At 42.1% G+C, this 18,520-nt stretch overlaps 1 protein-coding gene across 1 annotated transcript in view; it reads right to left on the minus strand.

The window, feature by feature from the left end:
• Positions 1-2,784: 2,784 nt before the first annotated feature.
• The window catches only part of LOC103169475 (protein prune homolog 2-like), an 84,381-nt gene continuing 68,645 nt past the window's right edge, over positions 2,785-18,520 (minus strand). Inside the window, exons 5-7 of the mRNA XM_029054986.2 lie at positions 9,466-9,618; positions 5,831-5,925; positions 2,785-2,869 (exon numbers count right to left, since the gene is read on the minus strand). Coding sequence (XP_028910819.1) covers positions 2,837-2,869; positions 5,831-5,925; positions 9,466-9,618 — 281 coding nt within the window. The 3' untranslated portion in view covers positions 2,785-2,836. The remainder of the gene's footprint in view (positions 2,870-5,830; positions 5,926-9,465; positions 9,619-18,520) is intronic.

An 18,520-nucleotide genomic window follows, 5' to 3' on the forward strand; every position in this document is an offset into this window, starting at 1 on the left:
CTTTTTGTAAAACAATGTGCCTGGCACATAGTAAGTACTTAAATACCATAAAAAAAAAAAGAGAGGGAGTTCCAGGCCAGAGGGAGGATATGGGCAAGGGGTCAGTGGTGGGAATAGAGAGAATTTAAAACCAGTGGTGAGGACTTTCTGATCAATGCAGAGGTAGAAGTACAAAGGGCAACCACTGGAGGTTTTTGAGGAGTGGGGAGATATGGGTTGAACCATTTTCAGAAAAATGAGCTGTGCCAGGCAGAGGAGATAGCAGAGTTAAAGCAGGTGAGGATGATGCTGAGATTGACAAGGTCTTTGAGCAACCCTGTAGTTAAAAAATGAAATAAAACAAAACAAAAATGTTATCTTTGGGCTTATGCTGTACAGAATATTCCACCACTAACCACTGGGTCAGGGAAGCCACAAATGACCTGTTTTTATCATTTCTCCAAGAATAAGGATGGAGTGGAGAGTTTCACATGAAATAGCAATGGCATTAGGAGTCAGAAGATCTGCATTCTAGTTCTAATTCTGCCACTGGCCTGCTGCCTTAGCCCAATTGCTTAACTTTACTGAGTATCATTATCATCTTATAAAATGGAGATAAAATGCCCACTCTCTTTACCTCTTAGATTTTTGAACTCTATATAGGGCAGGGACAGCTTTTGATCTTATTATTTTGTGTTTACCCCAGTGCTGAGTGTAGTGTTTGGCACATAGTCAGCACTTAATAATAAGCACCAAAATGATCTCAATGGCTCAGAATGAGTGAGCAGCCAACAAAACCTCTGATCCCATTCAGTTAGTAAGAAAGGAATATTAGCTTCATTGAAGGATAAAATTCCCCAAAGTAGTTTAAGCGATCCATATTTCCTTTAATACTATTGATACTATGATAGTGCCACATTTTAAAGGAATATTAGAGAAGAGGTTGAAGCTAATGATTAAAATGGGGGCTTCAGGCTCTCTACAGCTATCGTCTCTATTATAACCAATCTGAGGAATGGGGAGGTGAAAGAGGGGGAAGTTGAGTGAAGGGGAATTTATCAAAAGATTAACCATAGTTCCACTGGTACTCAAATCCTTTCAACAATCTGCAGACAATTCGCCGTTAATATAATCAGACTTCCCAGAGTAAATGATTTACAGTCCCATCACTGAGAATCACTACAATTAGTGGCATGACTTTTCCTTCCAGGTAATTTGAATTAAAAAATAATTGCTGAACTATGAGGATTTGGATGAAAGCTCTTCTTATTGTGAAATCCCTTAATGATTACATCTCTCTATGTGCCCAAGTACTTTTACTGTCATGTTTAACTGCACCTAATTTTGTAGCTTGAAATTCCACCCTCTTCCATTTGGGCCCCGTTTTCCCTGCTGATGAGTCATTCTGACAATAGGGATTTAGTCCAGGAGCATAGGTATTATTAAAACGAATAAAACTTGAGGATTCACATGACAATAGCCTGTGGTCTTACTGGCTGGGTGGAGAAGCAGCCAAATGATACTGATGTGGACCTCAGAAGCTAACCAATTTCTCCTCTCTGTCATTTCCAAAATGCTGTTTTTTTAATTTGGCGACAGTATGCCAACCACATGTTATCTCATGATGTATTTCTAACTTGAGTGGATGGATATCTTCAAATCATGCCGACCCATCTTTCTCCCTAGAATGCATCCTTGACAAGTGGACAACATTAAGGCCCTCTTTTGTGATTTCACTCATATTTATTTTTGGCCCTGGCATTTCTCAAGAGATATATCTACTGCCTTGGTTTAATAAGCTCCTTCTCCGCCTTTGCCTTTACTGGGCACCTGAGCTTTTTTCCTTTATGAAACAAGGTATTACAATCTCCACGTACTTTTTATAGTCCCCTGTCCATTAGCTCTTTAAGCAATTAATCATATTTATTGAGCACCTTCTATGTGCATTGTGCTTTACAAGCACTTGGGACATTACAACATTGGTAAACATGTTCCCTTACCAAAACGACATTAGTGTCTACAGCACTTTTCCAGGAAGTTTCTTGTTGCTTCCCTCTATGACTTGTCTCACAAATCCTGTTTCCCATCTTTTACCATTGCCACATGAATCCTGATTCTCACTTTCTACCACAGTTCCATGCTAACCCATTTTCTTTTAGTTTTTTGTTTGTTATTTTTGCAGGGGGGTGGGGTGTCTCTTCCAGCCCTTTCTGTTTTTCCCTGCTCTGCACTGCTCCCAGGTCTGGCTGACCCATTACAGCCTTAGCCTTACTTTTGTTATTAATAATAATAATAATAATGTTGGCATTTGTTAAGCACTTACTATGTGCAGAGCCCTGTTCTAAGTGCTGGGGTAGATACAGGGTAATCAGGTTGTCCCACGTGAGGCTCACAGTCAATCCCCATTTTACAGATGACGTAACTGAGGCACAGAGAAGTTAAGTGACTTGCCCACAGTCACACAGCTGACCACTGGCAGAGCCGGGATCCGAACCCACAACTTCTGACTCCCAAGCCCGTGCTCTTTCCACTGAGCCACGCTCCCCATTGTTTGTTTTTTTTTAATGGTATTGGTTAAGTGCTTACTGTGTGCCAGGCAATGTACCAACCTAATCAGAGGATATGCTCCAGGCAAATAGACTCATTGAATTAGAACAATTTCACTCCAGACAACTGCTGCATTCCTCCTGCCATCACTCTGCCAATCACTAGTATTTATTAAGTGCTTAAATTGTGCAGAGCACTGTACCTAGAACTTGAGAGAGTACATTATAGTTAGACACAACCTCTGCACTGAAGGAACTTACAATCTAGCAGGGCTTTAGCGGTAATAACGTGAAGCACAATGACTTGAGTTCTAGCTTCTCTCTATTCCCCGCTGACTTTGTACCTAGAAGAAAGGAGCAGAGACTAGCAATCATTTGAAGTGTGTAGGCAGGGAAATAATGGGGTTTTGAAATTATTGTGATTATCAAGAAATAACAGCAAGGAGGGAAAAGGGAAGAGGGGAAAGAAAAGGGGGGTTTAAAAACAAATAAAAAAATTATGAGTTAATCAAATACCAAAAGAGCCTTTGGCTAGAAATAACCAAAGGCCACTGTCAATGAGATTACTTGGGGAGAGAACTAAAATGTATCCTTAACATGGGCTTTAAACATTTGAAGGATTGAGCAAATCACACCTAATCATCTTCCTTGTCCTGTGAACCTGAGTAATTCTAATGTCGCCAATCAACAGTTCTTAGAGTCATCAATCAGTAGCATTTATGGCCTAGTGGATAGAGCATGGGCCTTGGAGTCAGAAGGACCTGGGTTCTAATCCCAGCTCCACCACATGTCTGTGTGACCTTGGGCAAGTCACTGCAGTTCTCTGTAACTGAGGCACGGTAAAATGGGGATTAAGACTGTGAGCCCCTTGTGGGACAGGGACTGTGACCAACATGATTAGCTTGTATCTTAGAACTTAGAACAGTGCTTGACACATAGTAAGTACTTAATACCACCATATTATTAATCAATCATATTTATTGAGCACTTACTGTGTGCAGAGCACTGCAGAGCTTGGGAGAGTACAATAAAACAGAGTTGGTAGACACATTCCCTGCCCATAAGGAGCTTACAGTCTAGAGGGGGAGACAGACTTGAATATAAATAAATTATGGATATGAACAGGAGGGTGGGGTGAATAAAGGGAGCAAATCCAAGTGCAAGGACAATGCAGAAGGGACTGGGAGAAGAGGAAATGAGGGCCTAGTAGGGGAAGGCCTCTTGGAGGACATGTGCTTTTAATAAGGCTTTGAAGGTGGGGAGAGGGATTGTCTGTCAGATAAGGAGGAGGAAGGAGGTTCCAGACCAGAGACAGGAAATGGGTGAGGGGTCAGCAGTGAGATAAGCAAGATCAAGGTACAGCAAGTAGGTCGGTGTTAGAGGAGCAAAGTGTGCAGGCTGGATTGTAGTAGGAAATCACAGAGGTATGGTTGGAGCGGGTACGGTGATTGGGAGTCATATCCTTAAATGTCTGTACCTCAGAAAACCAAAACACTTCTTACCTAATAAGATTTTAAGAAAATCAATATGCACATTTGTTTTATAGGTATATGATCTATTCTTGGAATAAGTAGCATTATCATCAAGTGTCAAGTAATGCAGTATACTATTGATCATCCTCTAGATCAACATGAAAACTACTGTCAAGACCAAAACGATCACTTCATCTCTATACACATGCTGACATTTCACACACAGCAATTTATATACAGCATTAAATGAGGACATGAGTGTCTACTGTGATACAATGATAATGATAGTGTACACTGCATAAATGACTATTGGCTGAGCAATTATAAAATGTTCTACATTAGCAAAGCATTCCAAGCAAAGCATTTGAAATCTAATAAGGCTTTCACAGAGCAGGGAAATTATGGAAAAAGGAATGCAGTCTAAGTCTTGAAACAACAGAAGGAGATTTCTGAGGCTCTGACTCATAGAAGGTCAATGCAACCATTGGGGATAACTACTTCCACCATCCTAAGTGGGAGGAGGCAAGACTGGGATTTCACTCTCAAGGCACTTATATGGCATGCCTCCCTCTCATGTGGCCAACCTTGTCAGCACCTATCTGTGGGGTAGCAAATTGCCTGAAAAAAGGGCTTCAGTTTGTGTGTATATGTGTGTGTGTATATATATGGAATTGTGCATTTGTGTATATATCCCCTAGACTGTAAACTCCTTGTGGGCAGAGAACCTGTCTACCAACTCTGTTGTATTGTACTCTCCCAAGTGCTTAGGATGGTGCTTGGAACAGAGTAAGTGCTCAATAAATACCATTGTTTGATGGAAACAAACACAGACCCACTCATATCACTATATAAGATTAAGAAAATCAATATGCACATGTTTGTTTTATAGGCATATGATCTATTCTTGCAATAAGTGGCATTATTACCATCAAGCTTCAAGAAATGTAGTAAGCTACTGATCATCCTCTAGATCAATATAAAAACTACTGTCAAGACCAGAATGATCACTTCATCTCTATACTCACACACACACATATATATATATATGTCAACGAGTTCATTCAAATAGAGAAATCAACTGGGACATACAGCTCTAAAAAAATAGATAATCCATGTTACTATTGCAGTAATCTTGACCATGGAACTAGATATCACTGGGGAGACACACACACACACACACACACAGAGTATACCGTTCTAGGGAACGTATGGAATTATACTCAAAATACATTTCCCAATTAAGTGAGATTAATACAGAAGACATCAAAAACTCCCAATCAACCCCTAAGAAAATTTCCAAAAGAAACCCAAAGACAAGAGAAACACTTGCAATTAGTTATTCGTATAAACTGGAACAGATCTTTTATAAAAGCTGGAGCTGAATTTTTTTTAGCCAAAATGACAGATTCTCTCAGGTTTCTAAATGTGTTCAGGGAAGATAAAATAAAGCACACTTTAAGAGTAAATAAATAATTTCAGTAAACAGCAACAAGTGGAAATGAGCTATATTTTATATTGATTTTCTGTAGAAAGATGTGAGGAGGTATGTGAGAATCTACACTTCAGGAATTAAAGCAATACATTTTCATGGCTAAGACTATCATGCTACAATATTTGAATTGGAAAGATTAACATGTATTTCTAAGCAAGCAAGATATTAGATAAGAAATCACATTAAACAACTTAAGTGGTCAAAAACTACTCACACAGTATTCACATATGCTCACAGATGAAATGATAAAACTGCACAAGTTACTGTGAATGAATAGACCACCTTACATTGATGTTGACCTAAATTGGGTACGTGGCTTAAAATAAAATTTCATTACCTACCTCAAGGTTCATGCACACAGTACTGATTCCTACTTTTATTTCTCCATCGGACAGTTCCTTTAAGTCCTTCAACATTGTCTGTTCAATGCCTAAACCTGTTGGAGACAGAACAAACAAGCCCATTATTACATTACTATTTAATACATTTTAAACAGTAGCCGTTTTCTTCCTCCAGTTGACTCCTTGTAAACTTGTTATGGGCAGGGAATGTGTTTATGAACTCAGTTAAACAGTACTCTTCCCAAGTGCTTAGTAGCAGCATGAGAAGCATCATGACAGTGGAAATTCAATTCAATCATATTTATTGAGCGCTTACTGTGTGCAGAGCACTGTACTAAGCTCCTAAAGAGCTGGAAAGAGCACAGGCTTGGGAGTCATGGGTCGTGAGTTCTAATCACAGCTCCGCCACTTGTCAGCTGAATGTCTTCGGGCATGCCACTTAACTTTTCTGTGCCTCAGTTACCTCATCTGTAAAATGGGGATTAAGACTCTGAGCCCCACCTGGGACAACTTGATAACCTTGTATCTCCCCCAGCACTTAGAGTAGTGCTTGGCACATAGTAAGCGCTTGCTTAACAAATACTATTATTAGTAGTAGTAGTAGTAGTACAATGCTCTGCACAGAGTAAAGTGCTCAATAAATACGACTGACTGATTGATTTGGTACTTCGGAAGGCTGATAACAGGAAAGTTTGGAAACCACTTTAGCCCATAGTACAACACTATGCTTTAAAACTGAAATTACATCAGTGATAATATCATAGGAAAATACTTCCTTGGGGTTTATTTCCAGGGTAGTCTACAATGAACCACTGTGTTTGTCCCTGGGAAGATTAGACTCTTGGTGTAAATCCTGTTCATTTTGCACAGCGTTTATGCAATCACTTTGGCTATTTTTGAACTGGGGTGGTAATAACCCTTTTATAATAGTAGGATCTTGATTTCATTTTCCTCCTCAGGTTAAATGTCTAGAATGTTTGAAGTTTTAAGTCAGATTACTCATTGATTTGATTGGACCCAATTAAGATCCACTTCAGAAGAAAGAGTGATACGGTTTATGAGGGATCTAATTCTAATTGTACATCAGTTGGATCAGATTCTTCTTCACTCCTCTACTCAAAGGCTACTTCTGAAGGTTGGGGGTGCCTGATTGACAGAGGAACTGAGAGATCAAGGAGTTGAGGGTTTTTTGATGGTATTTTTTAAGTGCTCACTATGTGACAGACACTGTTCTAAGCATTGGGGGAGATACAGGGTAATCAGGTTAGACATAGACCATGTCCCACATGGGGTTCACAGTCACAATCCCCATTTAACAGATGAAGTAACTGAGGCCAGGTCACAGCAGACAAGTGGCAGAGCCAGGATGCGAACTCAGGTCCTTCTGATTCCCAAGCCCACGTGCTATCCATTAGGCAACACTGCTGTCCCAGTGTGGTCTTGATAAGTATGAGAGAACTGGTGGAGAACACTGAAGCCAATAGTCAGGAGGCTTTGCCTGATATTCAAGGAAATGTGTAACTGTTAGAAGTTTTTGAAGAAGAGAAATATGTGAGTAGAATAATATTTTAGGAAGTTGATCCAGACTACAGAACTTAGGATAGATGGAAGATGCAAGAGGTCAGAGGCAGGCAGACTGGTAGTCTAATTGGAAGATGACAAGAGCTTGAACTAATGTAGTGGCCATTTGGGTGGAAAGAAAGAGGTGGATGTGAGCAATACTGTGGAAAGCTGAATGTCAGGGTTAAAAGAGAGTGAGGAGTCTGAAATAACAACAAGGTTGCAAGCTACGGAGACAAGTAGGATGGTGACACTGTAGTCAGATATGGGGATGTTAAGAAAGAAGGATTATCTCCATCAGATGCTGGTGGCTTTCTGTTTTCTCCTAGAGTTCAGGGTCACTAGGAAAAATGTCTAAAGACTGGTGTGCAGTCTTAACGGTCAAATTGAACAAATTGAAAGGTCAAAGGCTTAGCAGTGTGGTTTCGTGGAAAGAGCACAGGGATGGGAGTCAGAAGACTCAGGTTCTAAACGTGGCTCTACCACTTCATTCACTCATTCAATCATATTTATTGAGCGCTTACTATAAGCAAAGCACTGTACCAAGCACTTGGGAGAGTACCATATTATAATAAACAGACACATTCCCTGCCCACAATAAGCTTACAGTCTACAGATAAGAATACTTGTTCTGTGACTTTAGACAAGTCGCTTAACAACTTTGGGCCTAACTTTCCTCACCTATAAAATGGGGATTCAGTATCTGTTCTCTCTCCTTAGAATGTAAGCCCAATGTGGGACAGGGTCAGTATCTGACCTGATTATTAGTATGGTGCTTGACACATAGTAAGCCCTCAAATACCACAATTACTATCATCATTATTAATAAAATTTGTAACTCTCATTTTATACAAACTTTTTTTGTGTGGTCCTACTCCTGGGCAGGCTAAATACTGCCAGTTCTAAAAGCATGGTCAATCGGAGAAACTAAATTCTAAAATCCTGAGGCAAAAACCAGAACAATCATCTCATCTTTTGCACCACTGTAGCATTTTTCACTTACTATTTCTCATTGCACTAGAGTACATGTCATTTTACATACTCTGCTTTTCCTCCTCTTTGAAAATTATTTTATGTCAGTCTCCCCTGCTAGATTGCAAATTCCTTGAGGGAAGACATTGTGTCTTCTTCCTTTATTGTACTTTCCAAAGTATTTAGAAAGGTGTTCTGTGCACATTAGTCACTCAGTACAATGGGTTGATTGATTCTGTAATTGCATAAAAATGTTCATTTGTCCTGCTTGGTTCTTAAAAAATAAGACCTGAGCTGGAAAAGAAATCTGAGATTGCTAGTCACTGGACAACTGAACAACTCTCACATCTATTTGGGGCTCCAAGGAAGATTCCTTTTTATGAGGGCATGTCCCCAGTAAAATACTGTTGGCATACAGAATAGAGCCTGGGAGTCAGAAGATCATGGGTTCTAATCCCGGATCCATCACTTTTCTGCTTTGTGTGATCTTGGGCAAGTCATTTCACTTCTCTGGGCCCCAGTTACCTCATCTGTAAAATGGGTATTGAGACTGTGAGCCCCATGCGGGATGGGGACTGTGTCCAACCCGATTTGCTTGTATCCATCCCAGTGCTTACTACAGTGCTTGGCATATAGTAAGTGCTCAACAAATACATCATCATCATCATCATAATAATAATAGTGCCAGTATTTTGCTGAAGATTATCCTTCATTGGGAATGATAAAGGCAATTATCAAGCTGCTGTGAGAAGCAGCATGACATAGTGGATACAGTACGGGCTTCGGAGTCAGAAGGGCATGGATTCTAATCCTGGCTCTGCCACTTGTTTGCTGTATCACCTTGGGTGAGTCATTTCACTTCTCTGGGCCTCAGTCACCTTATCTGTAAAATGGGATTGAGACTGGAAGCCCCACAAGGGACAGGAACTGTGTCCAACCTGGTTTATTTGTATCTACCCCAGGGCTCAGTACAGTGCCCAGCACCTAGAAGCACTTAAATACCGTAATAATTACCATTTTCAAATTCATCTGAAGAGATACTGTGATGTGTCTCTGGCCCAATCATACCCATTCAGGGAAAGTCAAGTTAGGTCATCACTTACCTTGAGCACTGTACTGGGTATCTTGCAGAATACTGATAATGTCTTCTCTTGGAGGTAAATCAGGAAATTTCTCTTCCAGCATGGAAATAATTTCCTCCTGCTCCTCAGAAAGCCTCTGTGACTCCATGGATATGCACTTGAAGAGAATACTGCCTGAAATGCATCAAAAACAATACCTTAAACCTTCTATCCAAACTGAGAAAAAGGATAAAGATTGCCCAGTTCTTACTAACACACCAAAATCACACCCTTTTTCTTTAATCCTCTTGCCAAATCCCGATATTTCAAGGTTCCTCTTGAACACAGCCTGTACACATCATGTCTTCAAAAAGGCCTTTCGGGACCGCCTACCAAGCTTGAGTTCACTTAGTCAAATAACTCCAGCAGGTTTTGAGCCAAAAGAATTTGAAGATCAAAGTTCATCCAAATAACTTCAAATCCAAAGAACTTTTTTTTGAGGAAAATATCCACTAAAGCAATGGTGGAGCAACTGGCACACTGTCAAGAGGCCTCGGCAAAGTACCTTCCTTCGAAAGATTACCAAGTACCATCCTTATAACAGCTACTCCCACCTCCCCAAAGTCAGAAGTGAAATGACTTGCACCTTTTAACTGCAGTGCATCAGTGTTCTCTGCTGGACTTTGTTCACTGGCTCAAGTTTGTGGAAGGACCTGTTTTTGGCAATCTCACTCACTCATAAGACTAACTCAAACGGCAACCAATTGCACCGTCTTGTAATCCGACACAGCTGCAAACTTCAATAGGGGTCACACTACCTAAATGCCACTCATGTTCTGTCATCCAGACAAGCCTTAGGACAAAACAAAATTCCCCTCAGATTACCAGGATCTACTAGCTCCCATCCCTGTCTGCCTGTAGTCCAGGCTGAAGTGACTATGTAACATTGTTCTGGAATTTCGGGTGCCATTGTCACTGCAGTCTCTTGTTATAACAAATGTTTTCATTTCACACTTTGGATATAACATGAGATCAGAATTAGGGAACATTCTTCACTAGACATGAGTCTGTTCTAGGGTAACCTGTTCCACAATTTGGCACAGGTTCATTCATTCATTCAATCACATTTATTGAGTGCTTACCGTGTGCAGAGCACTGTACTAAATGCTTGATTCAGTATAGGAAGAAAGAGTTATGTGTGTGCACACAATGGTGAACAAGGCATGAGCCTTCAACACTTTTTTAATGGTATTTGTTAAGCCCTTATGTGCCAGGTGCTGTACTAAGTGCTGGCGTAGATACAAGCTTAGGTTGGACACAATCCCTGTCCCACATGAGGCTCACAGTCTTAATCCCCATTTTAAAGATGAGGAAACTGAGGCACAAAGAAGCAAAGTGATTTGCCCAAGATCACACAGCAGACAAGTGGCAGAGCTGGGATTAGAACCCAGGTCCTTCTGACTCCCAGACCTGTGCTCTATCCACTAGGCCATGCTACACTTCCCAGCTTTTGCCTCACTCTTATTTTACCATCCTCCCCTGTTCTTTCTATTTTTGCAGCTTTACAGTATTTAACACAGTTAGGTGTAAAGCATTCTAATAGTGGTGAACATAAGTAGCAGTACAAGTAGCATAAGTAACATTACTTTCCAAGTGCTTAGTACAGTGCTCTGCACACAGTAAGCACTCAGATATGATTGAAAGAAGTAGCATGGCGTGGTGGATAGAGCACGAGCCTGGGAGTCAGAAGGTTATGGGTTCTAATGTGTGCTTGGCACATAGTAAGCACCTAACAAATACCATTACTATCATTATCATTATAATCCCGACTCTGCCACTTGTCTGCTGAGTGATCTTGGACGAGTCACTTTACTTCTCTGGGCCTCTGTACCCTCATCTGTAAACTTGGGATGAAGACTGTGAGCCCCACGTGGGACAGGGACTGTATCCACCCCAGTGCTTACTACAGTGCCTGGCACATAGTAAGTGCTTAATAAATGTCATTATTATCATAACAGAATAGGAATTTACATCACAAAAATGTTAGTCATTGTGGAATCTTTAAACCATCCACCCACTAATTCATGAATTCCCATTAAATCGATGGCTACTACAATGTGATTTTCCCATAACATGAGGTTCTTTAACACAACTACTGTGTTAAAGAAGGTGAGTTGTTACAACAGGCCTAGTGCTGTAGAATTGCACAACTTTACTGTTAGGGAATCTGTGAAAGAATCTCAAGAAAAATTGAAAATGCTAGCAAGTTAAAGTGAATTTAGAGAGGAATGACACATAGTATTAAATATCAGGAAACAGGTACAAATGCTCAAGAAATCAGCACCCCCACCCCTACAGTTGTGCAATAAATTATTGCTGGGCTGAAGTAATTATTTTGTACTCTCTATAAATTTCTGTTAGGGGTGAATGTCCTCTCAACCATCTCTGCCTATGCTCTCTCTCCTCCCTTGGTCAGGTAACCTCACTTTGCAGAAGGGGTGACAATTGAAAATACCAGTTCCTAGGAACGTTAGACTGCAAATTTTCAGCCTCTATATGCTGACTCCATTACCACTGGTCCCTCTGAACTTTCTCTGCCTCTTAATGTACACCTGGGCACTCTCCTCATAATGCCCTTGGGGATGGACAGCTGGGAAAACACAAATACAAAAGCATGCTTTGATCCGTCCTCCTTTTGTCAAGAATATGACCACTCACTCATTTGTCTACTTAAATAAGTTGGCGACATTCTTCTTGAATGAGTATTAGTGCATTAAATAAGGCTGGGAGGGGAGGAGGAGGTAGAACCACAGTGATTCAACACAATCACCCTCCATCAACTCTGCTACTCAATTCTGAGCGACCACATAACAATGTGGTTATATCGGCTGCGGGCGCATGGAGACTTCAACTACCCATCTGCTGTACTTCTAAAAAGAGCATCAGAAATAGAATACGGTTGTTTTTAACTCCAAGCCCTGAGAGCATGCCTTGAGACCATAAAAATGGTGACTCATTCACTTGCCCAGGATGGGTCAGGATTTATGTTGGCCAAGCAATAAAAGATATTAATTTCATTGATTTTCCTGCCCAAGCACCTCCTTGGAGGAGGTAGGGGGTAATGGAAAAGTGGTTGTGGGCTGGGTAATCTTTTCTTCTGATTTGCAGGGCTCTTCTAGACCGGGCTGCCACTCCATATCATGGAAAGCTGCTGAATTGAATTGTTGAATCGCCTAAATCCATCCAAACACAACCACCTACGAAGGTTCTCATCCATGTTCAGTGGTAAAACAACAACAGCACTTGCCATTACCAATGTGAACTTTAAAGCCTCTGGTCAATTTTGGAAATTCCAAAGGTTTTTTTCTATGAAGAATGGATTCAAGGGTCTTAGGAAAGAACACAAAAGCTTTAAACCACCAGACATCTTCAATACGGTAAAGCACACGGGGAGTTGTCCGTCTTTTTATCTCTGGAGCCGCAATCTAGCGAAACACCATCTAATTGGGCAAGAGACAAGCTACCCGGTTTACACTTTTGAAAGCTTGGAGAGCCTCTTCAGCAATTCAAAACTTCTTTGAATTGTAATGAGATTTATAATGGGCTCCATTCCCAGCCTCCCAAGGGTCAGGTTTAGGCCAGCCCTTCCCAAATTAGAATCATCACCTACCTGCAATGAACTTGATTAACATACATATCACTCTCTTGGTGCCACATCTCATGACAGAATATTAACATTTCTAACACTCAGACTATTTAATGATAAAAGTGAGGCGTTACCAGGTTTATGTGGGGCCAGGGTAATTGTGGATCTTAACTCAATGATCAGCTGAGAGGTGTGGCTACATTTAGAAATGCTTGCAGCTGCCTGACACATCCCTCTCCACCCCTTCTTTTTCCTGTCCCCCACAGCTCCATTTTTTTCAAAAAGGAAGGCACTCTCCCTGCTTCTCTACCCCCCCCCCCACCCCTGCTCCTCTCCCCCTCCTCTCCCCCCAGATTTCCCTTTTTCATTCTTTCTGTGTTCAGGCTAACTTGTAGATTTCAGACTGAAGGTGAAAGTTGTCACTTGCAAACTGCATCTCCCTGCAAAAACAGCCTGGAATCATTCTCCAGGGACCTATTTTGGAATCATTCTCTCACTCTTCTTCTTTCTCCAAGGACCCCTTTCTAAATCTCTCTTCAGAGACCTGTTTCTGGATTATAAACGGAAGCATTTTACTTCTGAATTGATTACTGCAAGGCAAGAGGCTCAGGTCACCAGAGCCCCCTCTCATTGGCTTTGTCACCATCTCCTGGCCCAGATGTAGTTGCTGTTTCCCAAGCCCCTACAGCTATTTTAAGCATGAGGGGGCACTGCCACTGTGCTAGGCTGCTAAAGTCCTCCCTGTACTCCAGGCCCAGCCCAACTCAGCAGATGAGGTGCCTGAAATTAAAGTGCCTAAGGTGCTACCCCATGCCTAGAGGGGAGAGAGAAGGCCTAGAAAAGGGGCTTCACAAAGCCTAATCTTGCTTGTTCTGAACACTGTTCTCTTTAAAGGCAAGGGCTGAAGATAGCAGAGATAGGTCTAGCATCAAACTTTATTATCATTATTAATAATTATGGCATTTAAGTGCTTACTATGTGCAGAGCACTGTTCTAAGCGCTGGGGTAGATACAGGGTAGTCAGATTGTCCCACGTGGGGCTCACATTTTTCTATTTTTTTTTTAAATCCTCATTTTTACAGATGAGGTAACTGAGGCACAGAGAAGTTAAGTGACTTGCCCAATGTCACACAGCAGAGAAGTGGCAGAGCTAGGATTAGAACCCACAACCTCTGACTCCCAAGCCCGTGCTCTTTCCACTAAGCCACGCTGCTTCATTATGGGAAGAGACTGTGTCTACTCGTTGTTGTACAGCACTTGGCACAAAGTAAGCCCTGCAGGGAAAAGTGGGTTCAGAGAATAATAAGATGGAGATGGAGCTGAAGAAGGGGCATCAATCAATCGATCATATTTATTGAGGGCTTACTGTGTGCAGAGCACTCTACTAAGCCTTTGGGAGAGTACAATATAAGAGGGTTGATAGGCACATTCCCTGCCCAGAATGAGTTTACCATCTAGAGAGGGAAAAGTGTTAATCAGGTCAAACACAGTTCCTGTCCCACATAGGGCTCACAGTCTAAATAAAGAGAACAGGTACTGAATCCCCATTTTGTAGTTGAGGAATCTGAGGCACAGAGAAGTTAAGTGACTTGCCCAAGGTCACACAGCAGGTAGATGGTGGAGCCGGGATTAGAATCCAGGTCCTCTGGCTCCCAGACCCGTGCTTTATTCACTAGGCTACACTGCTTCCCACAAGGCAGAAACTATCCCAGATAAAAGAATAAGGAGACTCCACAAGGCATAGCTGTTTGAGCATTCATATGAAACAAGATGTACAAATACTTCGAACGTACTCTTGTTCTCCCTTCCGGCCTGCTGCGCTCTAGAGGTGGGGCCCTAGGGTGGAGCGGCTTGGTGGATGTCGATGGGGTAATGGGAGTGAAGAGGTTGTTGGCCCTGGAGGAGCTAGCAGCCTTGAGCTGAATAACCTCAAAGTAGATTAATTAATTCATTCATTCGTATTTAGTGAGCACTATTGTATTTGTTAAGTGCCTACTATCTGTTAAGCACTGTTCTAAGACCTGCAGGAGATTCTAGTTAATCAGATTAAATACAGTCTCTGTTCCACATGGGTTAACAGTCCAAATAGGAGGGAAAACAGGTATTGAATCACCATTTTGCAGATGAGGAAACTGAGGCACAGAGAAGTAAAGTGACATTCCCAAGGTCACACAGCTGGAAAGTGACAGAGCTGGGATTAGAACCCACGTCCTCCAACTCCCAGGTCTGTCCTCTTCCCACTAATCCACCCTGCTCCTTTGTCATCAATAGTATATACTGGATGCCTTCCTGAGTGTGGATTGCTGTACACTCATGCCTGGGGTCCATTCAATCAGTTCATTCATTCATTCATTGAATAGTATTTATTGAGCGCTTACTATGTGCAGAGCACTGTACTAAGCCCTTGGAATGTACAACTCAGCAACAGATAGAGACAATCCCTTCCCAGTGATGGGCTCACAGTCTAAATGGGGAAGACAGCAAAGCAAAACAGAATAAAACAAAAACAAGACATCATCAATATAAATAGAATCAAGGAGTTGTATACCTCATTAATAAAATAAATATGGTAATTAATATATACAAATGAGCATAGTGCTGAGGGGAGGGGAAGGGAGAGGAACAGAGAGTGGGGGAGAGGGGAGGGGGAGCAAAGGGAAAGGGGGGGTCAGTCTGGGAAGGCCTCCTGGAGGAGGTGAGCTCTCAGTAGGGCTTTGAGGAGGGGAAGAGAGTTAGTTTGGCAGACATGAGGAGGAAGGGCATTCCAGGACAGGGCAGGATGTGGGCCAGGGGTCGACGGCGGGACAGAGGTGAATGGGGGACAGTGAGGAGGTGAGCAGCAAAGGAGTGGAGCGTACAGGGTGGGCAGCAGAAAGAGAGAAGGGAGGTGAGGTAGGAGGGGGCAAGGTGATGGACAGCTCTGAAGCCAAGAGTGAGGAGTTTCTGTTTCATGCGAAGGTTGATAGGCAACCACTGGAGGTTTTTGAGGAGGGGAGTGACATGCCCAGAGTGTTCCTGCAGGAAGATGATCCGGGCAGTGGAATGAAGAATAGACTGGAGTGGGGAGAGACAGGAGGAAGGGAGATCAGAGAGAAGGCTGACACAAAAATCCAGTTGGGATATTATGAGAACTTGTACCAGCACGATCGCCATTTGGATGGAGAGGAAAGGGCGGATCTTGGTGATATTGTAAAGGTGAGACCAGCAGTTGTTGGTGACGGACTGGATGTGTGGGGTGGATGACAGAGCTGAGTCAAGGATGACACCAAGGTTGCGGGCCTTTGAGATGGGAAGGATGGTCGTGCCATCCACAGTGACAGGGAAGTCAGAGAGAGGACAGGGTTTGGGAGGGAAGATAAGGAGCTCAGATTTAGACAAGTTGAGTTTTAGGTTGTAATATTGAGTGCTTACTGTGTACTAAGTATTTGGAAGAGTACAATATAACAGAGTTGGTAGATGCATTCCCTGCACACAACAAAAGCTTACAGTCTAGAGGGGGAGGCAGACATTAATATAAATAAATAAATTACAGATATGGATATAGAGCACAGGCTTGGGAGTCAGAGGTCATGTGTTCTAATCCCGGCTCTGCCACTTGTCAGTTGTGTGACTTTGGGCAAGTCACTTAGCTGCTCTGTGCCTCAGTTACCTCATCTGCCTCAGTTACCTCATCTGTAAAATGGGAATTAAGACTGTGAGCCCCACGTGGGACAACCTGATTACCTTGTATCTACCCTAGCACTTAGAACAGTGCTTGGCACATAGTAAGCACTTAACAAATACTATCATCATCATAAGTGCTCTGGAGATGAGGGAAGGGTGAATAAAGGAAGCAAATCTAAGCGCAAGAGTGACAAAGAAGGGAGTGGGAGAAGAGGAAATGAGGGTTTAGGTGGGGAAGGCTTCTTGGAGGAGCAGTGCCTTTAGTAAGGCTTTGAATATGGGGAGAGTGATCATCTGTCAGATATGAAGAGGAAAGGCAATTCAGGCCAGAGGGAGGATGTGGGCCAGAAGTTGGCAGTGAGGTGGACGAGACTGAGGTACACCGAGTAGTTTGGCATTAGAGGAGCGAAATGTGTAGGCTGAGTTGTAGTAGGAGAGCAGTGAGGTAAAGTAGGAGGGAGAAAGGTGGGTAACAAGAAGAAAGAAACAAACAAGGATATTAAATGTTCAGAGCAACTGGGAAGTCTTGGAAGCAGTTACATTTGACTCCTTTATTTAGGGGGCTACATCCCTAACCCTCTCTCTCTAAGTCACTTCTCTGCTTCACAGCTATATTCCCCTGAGACTAACATTTCATTGTTTTGGGCCAATAACAAAACCCAAATTGGGTTTTGAGATTTGATTTAAAAGAGGTCCAACATTACACTAACAGAGGTGAAGAGCATCAAAGTGAATTGGCTGCTACATGGAGCACCCAACCAAATTCAGCTGTAGGAAGTGCTGCAGAGGGATGTGGGTTCTAGCTTTTTGGTTGAAGAGCCAGCCTGAGAATAAAATGGAAAAGAACCAGCCTTCTGAAACCTTTCTTGCCCTCTGTCTCTCAGTGGAGGGCAATGAGCATGCAGAGTTCAGGTAGTCAAAGCATTTCAAGGATTTTTCTGCCCTAGGCTGTTACAGCTTTTCTCCACAGGTCCTTCTGTTACTCTTTTCTTTCAAACTCAGTTCATTTATTAAAAATAATAATAATGGTATTTGTTAAGTGCTTACTATGTACCAAGCACTGTTCTAAGTGCTGGGGTAGATATAAGGTAGTCAGGTTGTTCCATATGGGGCACTCAGTCTTAATCCCCATTTTACAGATGAGGTTACTGAGGCACAGAGAATTTAAGTGACTTGCCCAAAGTCACACAGCTGATAAGTGGTGGAGCTGGGATTAGAACCCATGACCTCTGAGTCCCAAGCCTGTACTCTTTCCACTAAGCCACACTGCTCTCTTTTCATTTAACCAACCATTTAGGAAAGCAGTAGTTCACAAAATATCCATCAACCAAAATACCTCCTCCCAACAATCTGCTCTGTACTGAAGGTTGGATGAACTTCCACTGGGTTCCTGACAGGACAGAAAACCTAGATTTCCTCCACTCACCAGTAACCTAAAAAGACACCTTAAATTGTTCACCTACTACATGACATGTGAGGCACACTGAACGATCAAAGCAAAGATGAGAAAAACAGTCACAAGCATGGTCTCTTTCTCCAGAAACATTGGCCTCTCTGTTCTTTGTGCAGCAGGGTTCTGAAAGGAAGCACCACTTTTGCCAAAAGCAATTGCAGTACATTAATATTAAACATGATCTAATGAAGGCAGAAGTCATTTGGGGAAAACATTAAGAACAGTAAAAGCATCCTCTGCATGATAAATTTGTGGCAGAAAAGACAGTACTCAGACATCTTTCTCCATGTCACCCAGGATTGATTTTTTTTTAAAGCTTCGAATAGAATTGTGGT

The sequence above is a fragment of the Ornithorhynchus anatinus genome, chromosome X5, assembly GCF_004115215.2.
Source record: "Ornithorhynchus anatinus isolate Pmale09 chromosome X5, mOrnAna1.pri.v4, whole genome shotgun sequence".
In the NCBI taxonomy this organism is placed as follows: domain Eukaryota; kingdom Metazoa; phylum Chordata; class Mammalia; order Monotremata; family Ornithorhynchidae; genus Ornithorhynchus; species Ornithorhynchus anatinus.